Raw genomic sequence first — 22,466 nt, forward strand, 5'->3', positions numbered from 1 at the left:
GTATTCATGAAGACTTCCCAGACTAAAACTTCAAAATACCTACTCTCTCTCCATCTCAAACTTTTTTGAGATACATTGGCTGTTTTAATATTTCATTCTCTCTTTATCTTTTCATATGTCACCCACATTTTGTATGCAGCAGAGTATGACCCAATTTTTAACAACCGAACATAATGACTGCTATTTTACAATGCTAAATTCGTAATTGAATTTTGTACATTAGGTTACTTAATATCAAAATATTGCAATAACTGTGACTATTAATGAACTGATAGGCAATTCAAGATGAACCTGACAGATCAGGCTTTGAGAGTGGGAGAATCAAATTTTTTTGCTATATAGTTTGTTCATAAATATTGGAGGAAATTTGCATAGCATATGATGGGTATGTGACATTCTGTTTTTTTCTCATGGATTAATTAGCATTCTGTGTAGTTTCTGAATTGTGGACTGTGATATCAGAAGCCAAACAGGACTCCAGATTGGTCAGTGCATGTAGCATTCAGTGGCCAGGTGAAGTACAACAGAGATATCTTTATGTATTCCGAAGTATGTTCTTACACATTTCTATCTACTTAGTGACGGTGATGTTCGGAACCTGATATGAGGGTCATTCAATGAGTAACGCAACGTATTTTTTTTTTCTCAAAGTGGAATGGTTTCATTCAAGATTTAAATACACCATATTGTTCCTCAAGTGTTAGCTATGAACATAATCTCCATCCAGTTCCATGTCTTTATGCCACCTTAATATGTAGACTGCATGCCATCATAATACCGCTCAACTGATCTGCATCTCAACCAAGTTCTTGCTACATCAATAACTTTCCCATCATTGGTGCCACACTTCCCACAGAGTCCATCCTTTAATGGGTTTGACATCCTGTGAAACATTACTAAATGACTTCTCTGCAAACAAAGTAGAACAAGTAGTTAGGAACTCCACTTGCTATGAAAATATATTGGATTTGTGAGGATGTCCACATTGAAACTAGTATCAGTGAACATGACACAGTTGTGCCAACAGTGATTACCAAAGTACAAAGGACAACTAAAACAATAAGAAAGATATATATGTTCAGTAAAGTAGATAAAAATCAATAGTGTCATACCTCAATGAGGAACTTGAAACTTTCAGCACAGTGCAGGAGGGTGTAGAGCCACTATGGCTCAATTTTAAAAGAGTAGTTGACCATGTACTGGATAGAAATGTATCCAGTAGAACAGTTCATAAAGGGAGGGACTGTCCATCGTATACAGTCACTCTAAAGAAACAGAGATTACTGCACAACAGATATAATACAAAATGTAGGGCTATAGATAGAGAGATATTGAATGAAATGTGTTTGTCTGTCAAGAAAGCACTGTGTGAAGCCTTCAGTGACTACCGTAGCAGAATATTGTCAAATGACCTTTCACAAAATCTAAAGAAATTCTAGATACGTAAAAGATGTTAGTGGCACCAAAGTTAGTGTCCAGTCATAGCAAATGAGATAGGAACTGAAATCGAGGGTAGCAAAGCAAAAGCTGAAAAGCTTAACTCCATTATCAAATATTCATTTACAAAGGAAAATGCTGGAGAATTGCCCCAATTTAATCCTTGTACCTCTGAAAATATGAATGAAATAAATATTAGTTTCAGTGGGATTGAGAAACAGCTGAAATCATTAAAATTGAAGAGAGCTCAAAGGCCTGATGGAATCTCTATCAGATTCTGTAATGAATTTGAGGCTGAATTAACCCCGCTTCTAACTATGATCTATCGTAGACCATGTCCAGTTCTTGGAAAAAAGCATAGGTCACATCTTTCTACAAGAAGGGTAATAGAAGTGATCCACAATACTACCATCCAATATCCTTGACATCGTTGTGCTGTGGAATCTTAGAACATATTCTAAGCTAAACATAATGAGGTATCTTGAACAGAATGACCTCCTCAATGCCAGTCAGCATTGATTTCGGAAACATCGATCATGTGAAACCCAACTCACACTTCTCTCACATGACATACTGAAAGCTTTGAATCAAGGAAGTCAGGTAGATGCAGTATTTCTTGATTATCAAGAAGCATTTGACCCTGTACTACACCTATGTTTATTGTCAAAAGTATGATCATAAGGGATATCAAGTGAAATTTATGACTAGATTTGAGGGCTTTTTGGTAGGGAGGACACATTTTTGAAACTGCTTATAGTGCTGCAATCTATCGGGAATTACTGGGAGCATATGAAATGACATGAGAATATTTGAGAGTATCGCAAACAGAATTACAAATTTTGAAACAAAAATTGGCCATGAAGAAATAATTCTTGCATTATTTATTGAACACTCTCATAATGTGGTCTGTTTGTTCCATTGGACAGAACAGTTGGTGAATGATTTCCCGTTTCCAAAATATGGTAATTTGTAAATATTTCACTGCTGTGGACCAGAATTTCCTCATTACAGGGCAGTGGTCCCCGCCCACTGTTAGGAATTTTGGACTTAAAGAGGGAAATAAAATATTCTTTCATGTTTATCACCCAGATGATTGGGTTTCAGTCATTGCCAATGACCAGGATAATGGATTCCTTGTCTGCAAGATGGAACCAGAGTATTTCAGGGACCTAACTGCACTAGACCACAAGTTGCATAGAAACTCATTTAAAACAATTGAGTATGTGCAGCCACGAATTTTATATGGTGATCCAGATACACTAATGGGAAGAAAATGTTACAGCATCCTGCAACCATGGGATTGTCAAAACATTTAAAAGAATTTGAGATGTACTGAGGAAGAGATCTACCACCAACTAACATTTCAGTTTTTCCTATCTTGTATGGTAAACTTTTACCAGTGAAAAGTGACAAGAAGAAAGAAAGAATTAACTTATGTCAGTATATTCCAGCTGAAAAACAAAGTTTCTGTTATTAACTAGCAAGTGACGACTGGATTTGTGCATCTGTCTACCAGAACCTGTTGTTTGAGGACTGAAGATGTAATGCTGAATTGTACATGTTTAGTGTATCTACAACAGGAATAGTTTTAAGTTTTTCATTTTCTTCTGCTGCTGCTTGTGCAGATTTGTATTGCAGCAAAAATTAAGTGTTTATATCTGTATTTTCTCAAATAAGCTTACTGCACTGGTGAACAGGACAGATTTGTTTGATTCTGTGTATGGAACTGTTGTTTTTCTTATTACAAGTTTATTATATTTATACAAATTGTAATTGTGACTTGTCCCATATCCATGTCTAGAAGCACACAACAGGATTATGGGGATTAGTAAAAATAAAACCAAAATCAAATTTATAGATAGCTACTGCTAAAACAACATAACTATCATTGTCTTCATCTCGTTGCTATGGTGTGAGCTGTATATTCCATTCTTTCTGGAATAGTGGTAAAATGAATCTCTCTACCTTTCTTCCCCATAAGTTTGTTGTTTTATTTAAAATTTATTTTGTTTAATAATAAGGTGCACGCAGTTTAAAGAAAGTTACCTATTTTCTCATCACCAGTACGATACATTCATGAACAACTTTCGTTGTTTTTTTTTTTTTTTTTTTTTTTTTTTTTTTTTTTTTTTTTTTTTTTTTTTTTTTTTTTTTTTTCCTCCATCTGGAACCTGGAAGTGCTAAGTAACTCTGCTTATTTTGTTTGGTGGAAGAAGGAACACCAAACAGTTGCAGTTTGTGTTTATTTGTAACCCATCTAAATGTTGGTCACCATCTTCAATGCTAGAGGTTATACAGCAACCCATGTGAATACAATCATGTACATTTTGGGACCAAAGTGCAATTATGCAAATTTCACTTATAAGTTGATGGTACATACCAGCAGATAAAGTTAACAAATTACATCCTGTTATTTGGCATATTTCCTCTGGGACTATACACATCAAGAGTTCAAACTGCACTGAGGCTGCTGTTTACAGTTATCTCGCAGGTGGCCTCAGTGTACATCGTACATGACTATGGTGCCCTCTATACATGTGTCATATATGTATGTATGTAGTTGATTATTTGTATTATTACAATAAGAGCCATTTGAAGGAAATATATTTTGTAGCTATACAATAAAATTGGCAACGATGGTGAGCAGTATTAAACCTGTACAAATTCTTTCTAATCAAAGTGGTAGTAGTATGAACTACTTTGTGTAGGTGGCTATTGATATGTACGTAATTGCTATTCATATTTTATCAAAGAAGAATGTTGTGTATAAATGTATCTAGAAGAATCATACATCCATTGGTTTCTATAGAACTTAACAACAGCAGTTAAAAGAGGATTATATTAAAACCACAATTATAGACACACCATTTGTGCACCTAGTGGTGCTTATTTGAACTAGTCAGCCTTTTAGTTATATTGTAAAGTTCATAATTTCGCATCACTACCAGTACTAAAATAAATGGCAGATACAAATGCATCTTGATTTAAAGTTCATTATTTACAGTTTAACAAATAATGGAACAAAATTCAACTAAAGCTGATTAGTAAGCATAGTGACAGCTAATTGCTGAGCAGCTCAATAGCTTTTACATAATAAGGTGTCCTCACATTTGAATTAATACAAGAGTGCGTATTGTTATGGTACTGACTGATGTTAAAGATAGTAAACTATTAGAGAAACCACTTAAATGTGTGTGTAGGAGGTGGATAGTTGTACGAGGGCAGTTCAATAAGTAATGCAACACATTTTTTTTCTGAAACAGGGGTTGTTTTATTCAGCATTGAAATACACCAGGTTATTCCCCAATCTTTTAGCTACACAACACTATTTTTCAACGTAATCTCCATTCAATGCTACGGCCTTACGCCACCTTGAAATGAGGGCCTGTATGCCTGCACGGTACCATTCCACTGGTTGATGTCGGAGCCAACGTCGTACTGCATCAATAACTTCTTCATCATCCGCGTAGTGCCTCCCACGGATTGCGTCCTTCATTGGGCCAAACATATGGAAATCCGACTGTGCGAGATCGGGGCTGTAGGGTGCATGAGGAAGAACAGTCCACTGAAGTTTTGTGAGCTCCTCTCGGGTGCGAAGACTTGTGTGAGGTCTTGCGTTGTCATGAAGAAGGAGAAGTTCGTTCAGATTTTTGTGCCTACGAACACGCTGAAGTCGTTTCTTCAATTTCTGAAGAGTAGCACAATACACTTCAGAGTTGATCGTTTGACCATTGGGAATGACATTGAACAGAATAACCCCTTCAGTGTCCCAGAAGACTGTAACCATGACTTTACCGGCTGAGGGTATGGCTTTAAACTTTTTCTTGGTAGGGGAGTGGGTGTGGCGCCACTCCATTGATTGCCGTTTTGTTTCAGGTTCGAAGTGATGAACCCATGTTTCATCACCTGTAACAATCTTTGACAAGAAATTGTCACCCTCAGCCACATGACGAGCAAGCAATTCCGCACAGATGGTTCTCCTTTGCTCTTTATGGTGTTCGGTTAGACAACGAGGGACCCAGCGGGAACAAACCTTTGAATATCCCAACTGGTGAACAATTGTGACAGCACTACCAACAGAGATGTCAAGTTGAGCACTGAGTTGTTTGATGGCGATCCGTCAATCATCTTGAACGAGTGTGTTCGCACGCTCCGCCATTGCAGGAGTCACAGCAGTGCACGGCCGGCCCGCACGCGGGAGATCAGACAGTCTTGCTTGACCTTGCGGCGATGATGACACACGCTTTGCCCAACGACTCACCATGCTTTTGTCCACTGCCAGATCACCGTAGACATTCTGCAAGCGCCTATGAATATCTGAGATGCCCTGGTTTTCCACCAAAAGAAACTCGATCACTGCCCGTTGTTTGCAACGCACATCCGTTACAGACGCCATTTTAACAGCTCCGTACAGCGCTGCCACCTGTCGGAAGTCAATGAAACTATACGAGACGAAGCGGGAATGTTTGAAAATATTCCACAAGAAATTTCCGGTTTTTTCAACCAAAATTGGCCGAGAAAAAAAATGTGTTGCATTACTTATTGAACTGCCCTCGTAAATATGTCATTCATGATGAATCCATCTGGCTTTTGTGGCCAGCTGCTAATTGGGCAGCATTGCACCACAAGATGCTCAGTGGTGAAAAGCTTCACATCCTCCAACAAATCCATACTGTTGTAACATTGCATAAATACGATATTAAATTTCTAACCAACCAACTTTCAATTCATATCCATATAAAGGAAAATACACACACTGAATGTCACAAAAATAAGTACAACATATGAAATCAGAAAGTTCATTAATGCACAGTCTAACAGTAAATGTTCTGTAGTCTCAAAAACAGTAGATTGCTGAGGGCCCGGCGCACTGGCTTATATATAGCTGTTTGAACATGTAGCAACACATGCTGTGCCATCTGTGCTGATGTGAGATGGCCTCTTGAGGCTGGCCATGGAGGTGTATGCTATTTAATTATGTGCGCACACTTTATAGGGTTATGATACTCTTTCTTCTATGGGAAAAAGTGTTCACTGTGGAGATGTCCAAATCTTCTGTGGAAAGGGACCACTGTTGGAGCAGGTGTTGTGCCATCACAGGAGAATATGGTCTGAAACGGCATGGGCATGAACAGGCACGGTTTCCACATGAAAGACTATAAGGGAGCACTGGTGACGGAAATGCCATATCCATGTCCACCTTCAGACAGGCTCTCGGCAACAGTGGCAGAAGAGTAGATCCAGGTGGTGACCAGGCGGCAGGAGCTGAGGTGATGGAGATGGACTGGTACCAACTACTCCACCTGCTGTCGGCAATGCCCAGAACAAAGATGGCACAGGAATTGGAAGGGAGATGGGCCAGCACGTACAGTGGAGGCGGCTGCAGATGCAGCGAGGTCTCTGGTGCGTTGCTGGTCACGCATTGGTGGTGCTGGTCGTATTTTCGAGACACCAAGTGATGAAGATGCACACGATGCAGAGACAGCAGTTTCAGCACTGATGAACGGCCACTGGTATCCACCTAAGGCACCAACCAAAGCTACAGTCCCAGATAGCTGAGCCAACATGGAACCACTGAGAGGCAGACACCAGTGGGTAGTTGGGTATTGGCTGGAGCAGGAAGTAGCATATGTGTCTGGCGACTGTGAAGCAACTCTTCTGGGCTACGGTCACCAGCAGGAGTGACCCTATAAGAGCTAAAGAAGCTATTGAGGGCTTCCTTGGGAAAGGATTGTGTGATGTGGTTTTTCATTTGAGTTTTTAAAGTACGGACCAGCCGCTCTGCCTCCCTGTTTGACTGAGGATGAAATGGAGAGGCTGTAACATGGTGAATGCCATTTTGCAAGTTTATTACAAAAAGCACCAGATTCTGTAACTTACCTAAGCTGAAGCCACTATCTCTATTAATTAAATTGCCGCCAGGCAAATTTCAATTGCCTTTTTCACCACCGAGAGCCTGAAAAATGATGTAGATCCTAAAATTTGGACGTTTTCCCACATCATTGACTGAGCAGCATCAATACAGTGTTCTGCCACAGCTGATTTATTTGGCTGTAAGATGCGGGTATACCTGTGGTGTTCTGTTCTTTCATGGACTACCATATTTTATGGACTGTGACACATTAATGACTATACGACACACCGTAATTTTTAAGCACTTTTTTTAAATAACATTTTTACCATTTTTATTATTAGGTTGCAAGGCCAAACTAAAAAAAAACAAAAAAAAAAAAAACTTAGCTTATGAAACCTTACTAACCTTTAAAATTCCAGAAAATAGTCATCTAAATTTTCTTCTTCATCCTCTTCCTCTTTCATCGTCATTGTCCTCTCCATATATAAGACGGTCTTCACTCTAGACTAAGGCTGTTTTATCCCCTGCCCCTCCTGTATGATTGTAGGTCATTTTAAAACTCCCTTCACCATGAATTCGTGTCAGATTTCATCCATCATTCATTTCTTCTGTTCCTCCCTTATGTACACTTTAAATGGTTTATTGATCGAGATATCGAGGTTGTAATTGTGAAGTAAGTCCTCCCGAAATATCAGCAAACTCTGTATTTCCCTATCTCAATTTCTCTTTCGCATAATTTTTCAAATGACTTCTAAACAGATCAGCACAAGAAGAGAACTCTTCTTCAATAAAGTGCCTTTCATTCTCTCCCTTACTCTGTTAACCCGTAATTTCATACCAGCCTTGTCCATCCAATCATTGTTATCTACTTGAACAGTGACAGCTGGCAGTATTTCAGAAGGTTTTGGCATTACTTTGCGTTTGAAAATGATTATTGGATTATGTTCAGTACTGCCAGAACAATGTTAAAAGGACAACAGTGTAGTGCATTTTTTCTTGTCCACATGTTTTTATAGTTGCAGTTTTAGCACCTTTCATGGCAACAGTTCTATTACTTGGCACATCAAATGTCAGAGGAGTTTTGTCCATATTTGCTATTTTGCTTAGTTCCGCATTTGTTTTCTTTCAATGTTGAATAATGAATTGATGGAAAGATAGTATTTTCTCTTCATTCTCTTTGGCATTTTCTGAGATTTTTTTGGTTCACATGCTAAGTCGATGATTCTTGAAAAACCTTTAGCACCAGCCAACTCCACCCTTAACGTCTGTTAAGTTCCACTGTAGCTCTAGCTTATGAGCGTGTATTTTAATCATTTTTGTATTAATTCCAGTGCCATTTTGATGGTGGCCTTGAATTCATTTCAATATGCCATCTTCTAGTTTTGGCCAGTTTGCATTCAGTCCTCTATTTGCACATTTAGTCTTTCTCATTTTTTTAAGTTCTTCTTTAGCAGCCCACCAGTCATGAATGGTTTTTTCAGTTGGTGAAGGGCCGAAATGCCTCTCATCTGCTCTCTTTCCAATTTATAGCCCGCATCATATGAGTATCTTTTCTTTTTTTTCTTTTATGAAACTTGCTACTAACAATAATATTTTACTGTTGCCGATAACTCAAATCACTTTCAGTTCAAGTTCACAGCCACCATAGACTGCAATGATGCATCATAGCTTAGACAATGTTCTGGATTTGCGGTGGTGGGACAGGAGGGAGACAGTGTTAGTAAGCTTGTGAATCCTCGTAACTCACACTTATAGCATTGGTGCACTGCTGCTCCCATGTTGCCAGAGAAAGATAGGTTTCCCACAGTATCGAATATGTGGCTATTTTTAAGACTGGTGGGAACTTTAAATCAAACACTAAACATTTTTATATTAATTTCAAATAGAAGAAGCACCACAATTTTGGAGGCAATTTTTCGAAGGAAAAAGTGCATCTTATAGTCCTTAAAATATGGATATGACTCATGTGTCCAGTGTATGAGAGGCCACATACGCAGGGGGTGTTATGAACATCAGCTTTCCAGAGCATGATATCATCTTTAACAGAACCCAAGAGTGCTGCTGTTTTAAGTAGAGGACAAAAAATCACTTTTACTTTGTGCTTGCTTAGGATCCGTGCTGTTTTTGATGACAGGCTTCCCACATATCGCAGGAAAGCCATGGATTTAAATCTTATCTGTGTGTTCTTCTGCGTTGCTTTTTGCCACCCTTAGTTTCATTTATTGCACCTTATGTATCTGCTGTGTAGAATACGCGTTGGCTTCAGAAACTCACTGCACATGTAGGAGCCCGTCCTGCAGACTGTTCTCATCAGCAATGATGTGAGCTCTGTGCATGGAAGTTCTGAGGAAACTTATCATCTGTGAAGAATGGTGGCAGCTATCTGCACATAAATATAAACATGTATCCATCAGTTTCCGATATGCTCTATATCCCAAGGTGACTTCATCTTTGCGGCGAACAAAAATATCCATGAATGGAAGGCATCCCTCCTCCTCCTTTTCCCTTGTAAGCAGTTGCTGATGATCAGCAGCTACTCCTACTGGAAGATTGTGTTTATGTGAAGAGGAAAGTTTGTTATAGCTAAATCAAGATCAATCACATTTTTATTTTTATTTTTATTAGTTTTGTGTTAGATTGTAGAGGTTTGAAAGTGTGTGGCACAGGAATTGATCCAGAGCAAATTAAGTTTTTAGTGACAGTCCCATGTTAGTCTCTCGTTAAAGGAAATGTGAGAAAGTTATCAATCTGCTGAGTGTAAAAATTAGCAAAATTGTCTTACACAGTACTGTGCCCTGTCAGTTAATGGGTATGTGGCAAGTTTTACTTTACCAAACTGCTGTTTAGGAACATCTTTCCTGCTTTGTTTCTTTACTGAGGTTTGTGGTATCTGTGAGTACTTTTGTAGTTAGCTGCTACATTTAAATCTACATCTACATACATACTCTGCAATCCACCATATGGTGCGTGGCGGAGGGTACCTCGTACCACAACTAGCATCTACTTTCCCTGTTCCACTCCCAAACAGAATGAGGGAAAAATGACTGCCTATATGCCTCTGTACGAGCCCTAATCTGTCTTATCTTATCTTTGCGGTCTTTCCAGGAAACATAAGTTGGCGGCAGTAAAATTGTACTGCAGTCAGCCTCAAATGCTGGTTCTCTAAATTTCCTCAGTAGCGATTCACAAAAGGAACGCCTCCTTTCCTCCAGAGACTCCCACCTGAGTTCCTTAAGCATTTTCATAACACTAGTGTGATGATCAAACCTACCAGTAACAAATCTAGCAGCCCACCTCTGAATTGCTTCTATGTCCTCCCTCAATCCGACCTGATAGGGATCCCAAACGCTTGAGCAGTACTCAAGAATAGGTTGTATTAGAGTTTTATAAGCGGTCTCCTTTACAGATGAACCACATCTTCCCAAAATTCTAACAATGAACCGAAGACGACTATCCACCTTCCCCACAACTGCCATTACTTATGCCCAAATATTTAATCGACGTGACTGTGTCAAGCGCTACACTACTAATGGAGTATTCAAACATTCATCTGCATTAATTTACATTTATCTATATTTAGAGTTAGCTGCCATTCTTTACACCAATCACAAATCCTGTCCAAGTCATTTTGTATCCTCCTACAGTCACTCAACGACGACACCTTCCCATACACCACAGCATCATCAGCAAACAGCCGCACATTGCTATCCACCCTATCTAAAAGATCATTTATGTATATAATAGAAGGAAACATTCCACGTAGGAAAAATATACCTAAAAACAAAGATGATGTGACTTACCAAATGAAAGTGCTGGCAGGTCGACAGACACACAAACGTATATGTGTGGATGGATATGTGTGTGTGTGTGAGTGTATACCCGTCCCTTTTTCCCCCTAAGGTAAGTCTTTCCGCTCCCGGGACTGGAATGACTCCTTACCCTCTCCCTTAAAACCCACATCCTTTCGTCTTTCCCTCTCCTTCCCTCTTTCCTGATGAGGCAACAGTTTGTTGCGAAAGCTTGAATTTTGTGTGTATGTTTGTGTTCGTTTGTGTGTCTGTCGAACTGCCAGCACTTTCATTTGGTAAGTCACATCATCTTTGTTTTTAGATCATTTATGTAGATAGAAAACAACAGCAGACCTACCGCACTTCCCTGGGGCACTCCAGATGATACCCTCACCTCCGATGAACACTCACCATCGAGGACAACATACTGGGTTCTATTACTTAAGAAGTCACATATTTGGGAACCAATCCCATATGCTCGTACCTTAGTTAGGAGTCTGCAGTGGGGCACCGAGTCAAACGCCTTCCGGAAGTCAAGGAATATGGCATCCGTCTGATACCCTTCATCCAAGGTTCGCAAGATATCATGTGAAAAAAGGGCGAGTTGTGTTTCGCAGGACCAATGCTTTCTAAAGCCGTGCTGATGCATGGACAGCAACTTCTCCATCTCAAGGAAATTCATTATATTCGAACTAAGAATATGTTCGAGAATCCTGCAACAAACCGATGTTAAGGATATTGGTCTGTAATTTTGAGGATCCGTTGTTCTATCCTTCTTATATACAGGTGTCACCTGCACTTTTTTCCAGTCCCTCAGGACTTTACGTTGGGCAAGAGATTCGCGATAAATGCAAGCTAAGTAAGGAGCCAATGCAGTAGAGTACTCTCTGTAAAACCAAATTGGCATCCCATCAGGACCTGGTGATTTATTTATTTTCATCCCATTCCTGGTGATTTATTTATTTTCATCCCATTCAGCTGCTTCACAACCCCAGGGATGTCTATCACTATGTCCTCCCTACAGGAATCTATATTAGACTCAAACAGCGGTATGTTTGTACGATCCTCCTGCGTGAAAGATTTTTCAAAAGCTAAATTAAAAAATTTCAGCTTTTGTTTTGCTGTCTTCTGTTGCCAGGCCAGACTGATCAGTGAGTGACTGGATGGAAGCCTTCAACCCGTTTACCGATTTTACGTGAATTAGTTCTGTTAATGAGTTCTCTAATACTGAGTTACTGTTTACTGCAACTCGTAATGTGTTATATTGAAATCAGTCCTGGTTGCTGATGTAGAAGCTAATATAATAATTTGATGGTGTTAATATGAAAATGAAATTAACATGAAAAATTTGAACTTTGTAGATTTATTTTATTTTCAACTACACGTCCTGATATGAAGCACGTGCACACGCATGCACGCACATGCACGCACGCGCGCGCGCGCGCACACACACACACACACACACACACACACACACACACACACACACAAACGGAATAATTAATTTATTAATTTGTTGATATTTTCTTTTCTTCTTTGCTGTCCTGAATTCATGATTGGACTGTTCACTTTGCTTCGTCCTAATCTGTTGTTACTTCTCATTCTGATTTATCATTTGTAGAGTAAAGTTGGCTCAGTGCTTATCAGTGTACAATTCCTGATATTCTCTGTCCAAGACCTTCTCCTTCATCATATTCTACACATGTCCTTTGTCTGACTGCAGATGGATCTCTTTCATCTTGTGGTCTGAATGATCTGCCTTTCCTTTTTAACCTTCCGGGACCTAGCCATCTCTCCTCTATGAGGAAGGTACTTTTAGTTCTGAAACCTATGATACTATGTTGCTTTCAATTTATGTTTATCAGCAGTACTACGCATTTCACCTCCTGAAGGTAAGTACTGGCTCATACATTAATATAGTATTTCACTAATTTTTGTATTACAGCTGTGTACTTCATTGCAGCTTGATGTAAAAAAAAATAAGCTGCTCTTTGAGAGAGAATATGTTGAATTTTCAGCAAGCAAACAGTTGCAATTTGCAGTTATTTTAAACAATGCGTTTATGTTAATAGTGTTGCAGTTCGTTCTAGGAGACAGTCAGTTCAATTACAGTTAGCTCATTGTCTTTGTGCTTCAAGCCTGATTATGAATATCGAGAAAATTGAAAAAGTGTCAGGTCATCTTGTAGAAGCAAGACATTGAACCCAGACTAACAATATCATGTGCCATGCACAAACACAACTGTGCACGCACAGTCTTGCACATCCATGTGCCCCCCCCACCCCACCCACGCGCACTACACACAAACACACACACACACACACACACACACACACACAGAGAGAGAGAGAGAGGGAGAGTGGGGGGGGGGGGAGAGGGGGGGGGGGGGTTTCCCCCTCTAGCAGTTTTGTACCTCTCTGATGTTTTAACATTAAACCACTTCCAATACAAGATTTATATGTGCAGTTGCAAAAGTTGTGAATGTGACATAAAGCTGTACTGTTACCTGCAAACAATACAGGAAACAGTTTTAAATAAGGTAATGTTCTGATGCTACATTTATAGCTCAGTTTTTAGCATGATAATTGGATGCAAACCACTTTGCAAGACACAATGGGATGTTTTAAAATAATCTTTTAGTACAGTTTTGTATTATATGGAAGTTTTCAACTAATTTTCTGAAATAGGCTGTAGATTTTATAGTGTTTTACATTGTTACAGTTCAAACCGAAGCTGCTCAAAAAGTTTTCCATACGAATAGGAAAACCTATTCACACAGTTGAAAGCTCAAAATTCTGCATGGGACCATTATTAGGGATGCATAACCAGGTAATAATAAAATTTAAGTAACTTCTCTTATTGTATTTGCCCAATTATAAGATAAGGTTTTTTCCCAGATTCGTTCTTCGAAAAATACAGGGTCTTCTTACATTTGCAGATTGAACTGCTGAGACCAGCATTTTTACATTGTGTAATAAATTAATATAGGGATTGTCGTACATTTACAGAAGAAACTTTGGCAACTGAAGCTACATGAAGATTTAATTTGAAGAAAGGTTGGATAGTGTCACAAAATTGCTGGCACTAATGTTCATACTCTTGCTGCTGGTGCAACAACGGCAGTATCTAATTAGAATGCAATTTGTTTTAATAGACTGTTATTTAAAGTTTTTAATTCTTTTTTCCACTAATCTTGCCCTCACCCCCGCACCCCTCTTACTTCATGTGAGATGAATTAGTGGCCAGCAGATCGCGTAACATAGGCTTGCCAGTGTTGTGCATGCCAAAGATGTTGAGAGCTCCATGATGCCATATCAAGGACAAGAACCTTATAGCACCACATAGACCCTGTTCTTTCTTTAACAATAAGTTAATGTTAATTGATTTTCTGGATTCATTGGAGAAAGTTAGCAGAAAGGTAGTAGTACTTGTTCGTTAGCTGTGTTGAGCAAAATGTTAGCGTTGATTTCACCAAAATATATTATACATTAGTGAAAGAAAAGACGTAACTATTTTTGTAGTAGCAATGAAAACTACATCAAAACTGCATGGTCCAGTCGCATTAATGTGACCACTGCCTATGTTCAATGTCACCATGCATTAACACCCACAGATGCCAGGTGGCAGCACTAGCAGTGAAGGGTATATAAAGCAGGTCGTGAGGATGCAGACGACAGTGCAGTCATCATAATGCAGAAACAGTGTGATTTATCTGATGTCCAAAAGGGAATGATCATTAGCTTTGGGCCAGGGGTGGAAGCACTTCCAAAACACTAAATTTGGAAACTGTTAACATACCGCCATGTATGATGTATACCATGCATTGCATATTGTGCTATTCAAAACCAGCACCAAAGCAGCTGTGAGGCACCATGGGCCGTTGATGACAGGGGTGAACAGTGGTTGCAGAGACGTGTATGGGTGAGTAGGCATGCAACTATTGAGCAACTGACAACCAAGATGAACGAAGTGGCTACCAGCACTGCCCACTCAACAACTATTCAGTGTGTATGGGCCTCTGCAGTAGGCTCCTGGTTCATGCACCCATACTGACTGACTGCTGTTGATTAGGAATGAAGACTAGAATTTGATTGCCAGTTCCACAGCTGAACACCCACTGAGTGATGACAGGTGGCCTTTTGGGATGAATCACATTTTATGCTCCATTGATAACCATTGACATGTATGGCATTAAGCATCTGAAAGCAAACACTATGCAACATTCATCGGAAGGGCCCAGGGTGGATGCATTTCGTAGATGACTTCGTCATTCCAGAAGGCACAGTGGATCAACACAAGTATGCATCTATCCTTGGGTACCAGGTTCACCCCTACACGCACACTGTTTTTCGTTGGCACAAAGGCATCTACCAGCAGGACAATGCCATGTGTCACACAGCTAGCAGTGTGCGCATGTGGTTCAAAGAATGCCAGGATGAATTTACCATACTGTCTTGGCCACGAAACTCCCTGGATTTAAACTAAATGGAGAATCCATGGCACCATCTTAATTGTGCTGCCTGCGCCATGGATCCTCAAGCAAGAAACCGAGTGCAGCTGGCAATGATGCTGGAGTTGGTGTGGGGCTACACATCCCTTTCAGTACTTTCCAGAACCTCACTGACACACTTCCTGCACATCTCACAGCAGTCCACACTGCAAAAGGTTGCTATTCAGGCTTTTGACAATTGGTCACATAATGTGAGTGGATAGTGTAAATATTTTTTTGATTTAGCTGTCTTTTCATATGCAGTTGTAATGGAATTGATTTTAAAATTGGAAATTTACTCAATAGTAGTAGGCATTTCTGCTGGAGATAGTAAAATTCTAGATAGGGGCCAGTGTTATACTTATGTGTTTTGTGCAGCAGTTTTGTCAACACTTGGAGTGAGAACCAAAGAGGTTGTGTCAGCTGCTGGTCTACATAGCCAGTCAGTGAGTAACGAGTAGATAAAGTGTTTTGAAGCAAGAGACAAAGAAAAGTATAGTCACATTCTCGTGTCAGTATATACAAAATCCACTATGCATTGGGGAGAGGGGAGGGGGCAGCTGTGTTCTCAGGTCCCAGAATAACCACAATGTCAGAAATTGTAGGAAAATATTTGTGACAACTGAGATTATAAATTTCATTGTTGCATGTATATAGAAACACAGGCTCTTTTCTCAAAGAACCTCACTAAAAATAGGGGATCATCTTATATTTGGGGTTGTCTTATACTCAGGTAAATAAAGTAGTTCTGATTTTATAATATTTCTGATTTTATATCAATGCAGAAACTTGAGACAGTGAAGCATAATTCTTTATTTTAGACAACTGAATGCTATTACAAAATATTGCCACAGATGATGTAAGTGGTTATGATGTTGGACTGCCAAGTGGTCAAACTTCTCTTGTGTCAAATTCTTCACCATCACCATCCCCCTCCCCCCTATCCATTCCCCCCTCCCTCCTTCTCGCTGTTCGCTTTATTCAAATTTGTGTCTGTGTTGTGGTATAATGTCTGTTTGCAACAGCGAGGTGTAAGAGTGGGACTTATAATGACAGTTGATTCTGCACAACTACTCTATTAGCATCCAAAAGAAAGTTTCAAATGGGAACCGCAAACATTTGGAGACAAGAAGACAAGTCAACATAATCCTCTACAGGAAAATGCATCTGGTGTGTCATACAGAGCACTAGTGACAGTACATGTGTCATATGATAGGAATCTCTTATTGACGCATCTAATTTGCATGACCGGTAAGTGAGTTAGATACGCCACCTTGCCCGAAATAGGTGTTCGTATGAAGGTGAATGTGATGACTCTCAAGGAAATGATGAAAACATAATAGTTTGTCTCCTAAACTGCAACAAATGAATGCAACAGTTTCACAATTACACAGATTCTCTGTGCTCTGTCAAAACATATGGTTTTGCAGTTGCATTCTGTTTTGAAAGTCTTGACTCTTGAATTCTTTTGTTGTAACGTAGTTCACACCTGTTTATTTCTGTGAGGTGTCTATGTGGTATCTCGCCTGCTCTCACTATTCACCCCATTTACTTGTGACGGTATCATATTCTTACCAAATGACACATATTCTATAGCCAAAGTATAACATGACAACTGCCAAGACTACAGAAAGAGAACAAACATTTCAATAACTGACAGACAGTTCATAATGTTGTGGGGGCAGAAAGGCACGAGGGAAGGAATTTAGAACACGGTTTGCCCACTTGACAGGCCAATACCATTACCATTACCATTACCATTACCCATAACACCATTACTGTTTTAGGCTGCTATTTATTGCAATTTTTGTCCTTGGACTGTTCACTGTTTCTATTTTGCTTTTTTCCCCCACAGTTCAGTACACCTTCTTCCAGTTTTCATTCTTGATCTGTGTTCAGTTTATGACGGGCTATCCACTGGGCCAGCTTACCACTAAATCTGAGGGAGGATGCGATGGGGAGTTTCCCTTGCAAGTAAAGCAGTAGTCACAAAATTTTGCAGTCTGGAAAGGTACTCAGTTTAAAAAAAGGAAGAATCCCTGTAGAATCCCATAAACCAATGCATTAATATCATGACAAATCAGTGAAAAACATATAGGATGAAAGAAAGATTGGCTGTCCTCTCATCATTGAGCATGATGGGTGTTTGTTTACAATCATATTCATAATGGCTGTAGTCTTAAAAACATTCAAATTTAATTTGAGGTTACTATATGATGTAATGTTCCTGATACTTAGTATTAGTTTTATAAAAGTCTGGCATTTCTCTTGAGTGGTGATTGCTGATTATTACTTTAGCTCACCTTTAGCCTCAGCTGTGGATAAAACTTGGACTTTGTTTTTAGATTTGGTAGCAAACCCCAGAAGCCAAGAATTTAGCACAATAACCAATTGCATAAATAAATACGACACTTCTCAGATCTATGTGTCATGCATTCTTGCCCTCAAATACAGTGACTCTTCATATCAAAAATATTTTTCTGCATGGAACTTTACAATAATTGCTTGGTTTTCAATCTCAGTGTAAATGTCAAGTTCACAGATTGAAATACGTTAGCAGAACAACTACATATTTCAAAGTCATTCGTTGACTTTTGTTGTGACAGTGCCACGAGATTTAAAACTGCCGCTACGTCAGTACGCAAACACGGCGATAGAGGCGCTCCGCAGCTCAGCTGAGCGCAGGAGCGCCACCTAGCTATGAACGGCGCCGGCCGCATGTCACGGCACAGCAGTTGAGTGACAGATACGGAGTTGGTAGCATGAAACCCACTATTGTTTCTACATTTGTATATCCACGCAATTTATTAGTGAATTAAAGGTTATAACACTTTTTGGCGACGAGGTCGGATATTTTTTTTCCAGCGTTGGAGTATTGTGCGTTCGTGTCTGGGCAGACATGGAACAGCTTCTGCAAGCGCTCATTGAACAACAAACACAGCTGACGGCTGCTATTCAGGCGTTGTCGACGTCGCTTACTCATCGTCTGTCGTCCTCTTCTCCGCCTCCGTTCCCTCCTTACGACGAGGCCGCTGAAGACTGGGAGGATTATGAGAAGCGTTTGCGGCAACACTTCTTGGCTTTCGGCGTTGTCGACGCTCCGATGTGTAAGTCGTTATTTCTATCTTGGATTTCCCCACAGATCTATCAGCTGCTATTTCAGTTAGCCCCTCTGTGGGAACCTGCCTCTCTGTCCTTCCAAGAAATGTGTGACTTATTGTCTAACTATTACCGAAAAAACACCCACGTCATTGCTGCCCGCGTGGCGTTCTACCGGTGTCATAAACAGCCCCATCAATCTTGCCGGGCTTGGGCGGCGGAACTACACGGTCTGAGTAGGAAATGTCAGTTTGTCACGGACACTCATCATGAGTCTTGTGCTGATTCCATGGTTAGGGATGCTATTCTACGGCTTGCTCATGATAAAGAAGTTCGGCAACGTGCCCTACAACTGCCAAACCCGTCGTTGTCGGAAGTTCTAAGCATCGCTCAATCCTTTGAAGTGTCTCACGCTGCAGGCGCGCAAATAGACGCGTGGTGTGATGTAGGCGCTGTACAGTCAACTTTTGACACGGACAATTTGCCTGTTTCCCAGGAGAACGAAGATGTGGCGGCGGTTCACTCGCGTAAACAACGTCGCGTTGGGCCGCAACGCTCGCAGCGAAAACAGCAACCACAGAAACAGGTTCGTTCCGCCCTTCCTTCTTGTCCACCTTGTTTCGTACAGCATGACAGGGCCGCGTGTCCAAAACGTTGGGCCACGTGTAATTCCTGTAGGAAAAAAGGCCACATTGCTTCTGTGTGTCAGTCCCCTAAAGTTCCTGTCGACGAGGACAAGGCATCGGACATGGATGTTAACTGTGTGCTTTCTCAAACAAATAAGTTGTTTGTTACTGTTCGTGTTCTGGATAAAGACATTCACATGCAAGTGGACACTGGCTCTGCAGTAACTCTCATTAATTCTCGCACGTATTTGGAGTTGGGCTCCCCTCCCTTGTCTCCAGTTACGCGAAATCTGAGAACTTATAATAAACAGAAAATTCTATCATTGGCCAGTTTGATGCTTCCACTGCCTACAAGTCTGTTGTTCCGCCCCTCACGTTTTATGTGGTGGATCATGCGGGCACTGAAAATCTGTTCGGTTATGATGCTTTCCAGTTGTTTGGGTTCTCCATTTATGATGATGTGCACCTCATATCTGAGGATATTCCGTATCAACAGCTGGATGGATTGTGTTCTGAATTCTCGTCCGTGTTCTCTGCTGGTCTGGGTCGTGCCAAGGATTTTGAAGCCCACATTACTCTTAAACCTACAGCTCGCCCCAAGTTTTTCCGGTCACGCCCTATTCCGATGGCGTTGCGTGCACCTGCCAAGGCTGAGATAGACAGGTTAACAGCTTCAGGGATTCTCCTTCCTGTTACCTCCAGCGAATGGGCATCGCCGATCGTGGTGGTTTCTAAACCAAACGGGAGTCTGCGATTGTGTGGCGATTTTAAAGCCATTGTCAACGCTCGGAGCCTCATTGACACTTATCCTCTTCCTCGTCCTGAGGAGTTATTTACCAAGCTCGCTGGGGGCCAGTTCTTTTCAAAACTTGACTTATCGGAGGCGTACCATCAGTTGCCGTTGGATGCATCTTCCAAGGAATTTCTCGTCATCAACACTCCTTGTGGGTTGTATCAGTACCAGCGGTTACCATTTGGTGTCGCTAGCGCGCCGGCCATTTTTCATCGGTTTTTGGAACAGCTCACGGCTTCCGTTCCTGGCTGCATCAACTACCTGGATGACATTGTTGTCACGGGGGCCTCCACTGAGGAGCACCTTCGCAATTTGCGTTCATTATTTCGGGTTCTGCATTTGGCTGGGTTGAAGTGCAATCTGGACAAGTCACAGTTCTTCCAACCCTCCATTGTGTATCTTGGTTTCCACTTGTCCCGTGAAGGTATACGTCCTCTACGTCAGCATGTTGCGGCCATTACCACTCTCCCCCGGCCGTCTACGGTCAAAGAACTTCAGGCGTTTCTAGGCAAGATTGCTTATTATCACAAATTCATTCCATCCGCGGCAGCGGTGGCTCATCCTCTGCATCAGCTGTTACGCAAAAACGTTCCTTTCTGTTGGTCCGACGAGTGTGAGCAGGCTTTTGTCCGCCTCAAGGCTCATTTGCAGTCGGCGCCTTGTCTTGCCACATTCCGTCCGGGTCAGCACTTGGTTCTGGTGACTGACGCGTCACAGTATGGCGTAGGGGCTGTTCTCGCCCATCAGTATGAGGATGGGTCGGAACGACCCATCGCCTATGCTTCCAAGACCCTCAACAATGCCCAACGGCGTTACTCTCAAATCGAAAAGGAGGCACTCGCTATCATTTATGCTCTAAAAAAGATCAGCGTTTTTTTGTATGGTTCTAAGTTTCACCTCATCACCGACCACAAGCCGCTGGTCTCTCTGTTCAGCCCCTCAGCATCGCTTCCGGATAAGGCAGCTCACCGCCTGCAACGTTGGGCCTTATACTTGTCTCGTTTTCACTATGAGATTCACTATCGCCCCACAGCCCAGCACGCCAATGCTGACGTGTTGTCGCGTTTGCCGATGGGCCCCGACCCGGTTTTCGATCGAGATGAACTACTCTGTTTCCACATTGATAAGGAAGAACGTCGTGCGGTCGAGGGTTTTCTGATTACAGGTTCGCAGGTCGCGTCGGCTACTGCGCGGGACCTGGTCCTGCGTCAGGTGATTGGTTTTGTTCAACGGGGTTTCCGGACAGGACCAAGGGCCGGGCATCGGATCCACTTCGCAACTACCATGCCTTGCGCCTTCGTCTGACTGTTCGTGAGGGTGTTGTTCTTCTGGCCACGGATGGCGCATCTCCACGGGTCGTGGTGCCAGCTTCTCTTCGCAAAGATGTTCTCAAACTATTGCATGAAGGCCATTGGGGGATTTCTCGGACTAAGTCCCTGGCCCGCAGGCATGTTTATTGGCCCGGTATCGATTCGGACATCTCCCACATGGTGGCTGCGTGTGGTCAGTGTGCTCAACAACTGGCTGCACCCCGTACAATGCCCTCTCCGTGGCCTGATCCGGCGCAGCCATGGGAACGGGTGCACGCTGACTTTGCCGGCCCCTTCCTCGGCACTTATTGGCTACTGTTGATTGACGCCTTCTCGAAGTTTCCGTTTGTGGTTCGATGTCCGTCGCCCACCACTGCGGCGACGACGCTGGTTTTGTCCAAAATCTTTGCGCTAGAAGGTCTTCCATCCACAATTGTCACGGACAATGGCCCTCAGTTCTCTTCGCAGGCCTTCCGTGATTTTTGTACTGGACAAGGGATTCATCATGTTACAGCACCGCCCTTCCATCCCCAATCGAATGGGGAGGTCGAGCACCTTGTCCGCACTTTCAAAAGCCAGATGAAGAAATTCCTTAGTGATTTTTCTACCGATGACGCTCTGTTGCAATTTCTGAGTTCTTATCGCGTCACGCCTCTGGGTGATCGCAGCCCTGCTGAACTCTTGCATGGCCGCCAACTGCGCACTCTACTGCACCTGCTTCACCCTGTCAGGCCTAGTACTGTGTCCCCTAGTGCAGGAAAATACTTGGTGGGCGCCGACGTGTGGGCACGAGGGTATGGATCTCGCCCTAAATGGATTCCAGGGGTGGTCAAGGCTCTTCGCGGCCGCCGGCTTTGTGAAATACATACGGACGACGGCATGGTTGTTCGCCATTATGACCAGATGCGCCCACGAGTGGTGGCCACGCCGGTGCCACCGCCCCTTCTTTCGCCTCCACCAGCCCGAGAAGCCAGTCCTGTCGCTGCTGCCGATCTCCCGTGCGTGTCGCTGCAGCCAACGTCGCTGCCGCTTCCGAGTACGCCGGAACCGGCCGCAGTTGTGACGCCGCC

At 41.9% G+C, this 22,466-nt stretch overlaps 1 protein-coding gene across 5 annotated transcripts in view; it reads left to right on the plus strand.

Moving 5' to 3' along the window:
• The window catches only part of LOC126190657 (cap-specific mRNA (nucleoside-2'-O-)-methyltransferase 2), a 306,338-nt gene that overhangs the window by 203,026 nt on the left and 80,846 nt on the right, over positions 1 to 22,466 (plus strand). For 4 of the 5 annotated variants that reach the window (XM_049931088.1, XM_049931090.1, XM_049931089.1 and 1 more), the window contains one exon: positions 13,801 to 13,908. The exons of the other annotated variant lie outside the window; for it this stretch is intronic. In XM_049931088.1, coding sequence (XP_049787045.1) covers positions 13,801 to 13,908 — 108 coding nt within the window. The remainder of the gene's footprint in view (positions 1 to 13,800; positions 13,909 to 22,466) is intronic. 5 annotated transcript variants of the gene reach the window in all.

Source organism: Schistocerca cancellata, chromosome 6, assembly GCF_023864275.1.
Source record: "Schistocerca cancellata isolate TAMUIC-IGC-003103 chromosome 6, iqSchCanc2.1, whole genome shotgun sequence".
In the NCBI taxonomy this organism is placed as follows: Eukaryota; Metazoa; Arthropoda; class Insecta; order Orthoptera; family Acrididae; genus Schistocerca; species Schistocerca cancellata.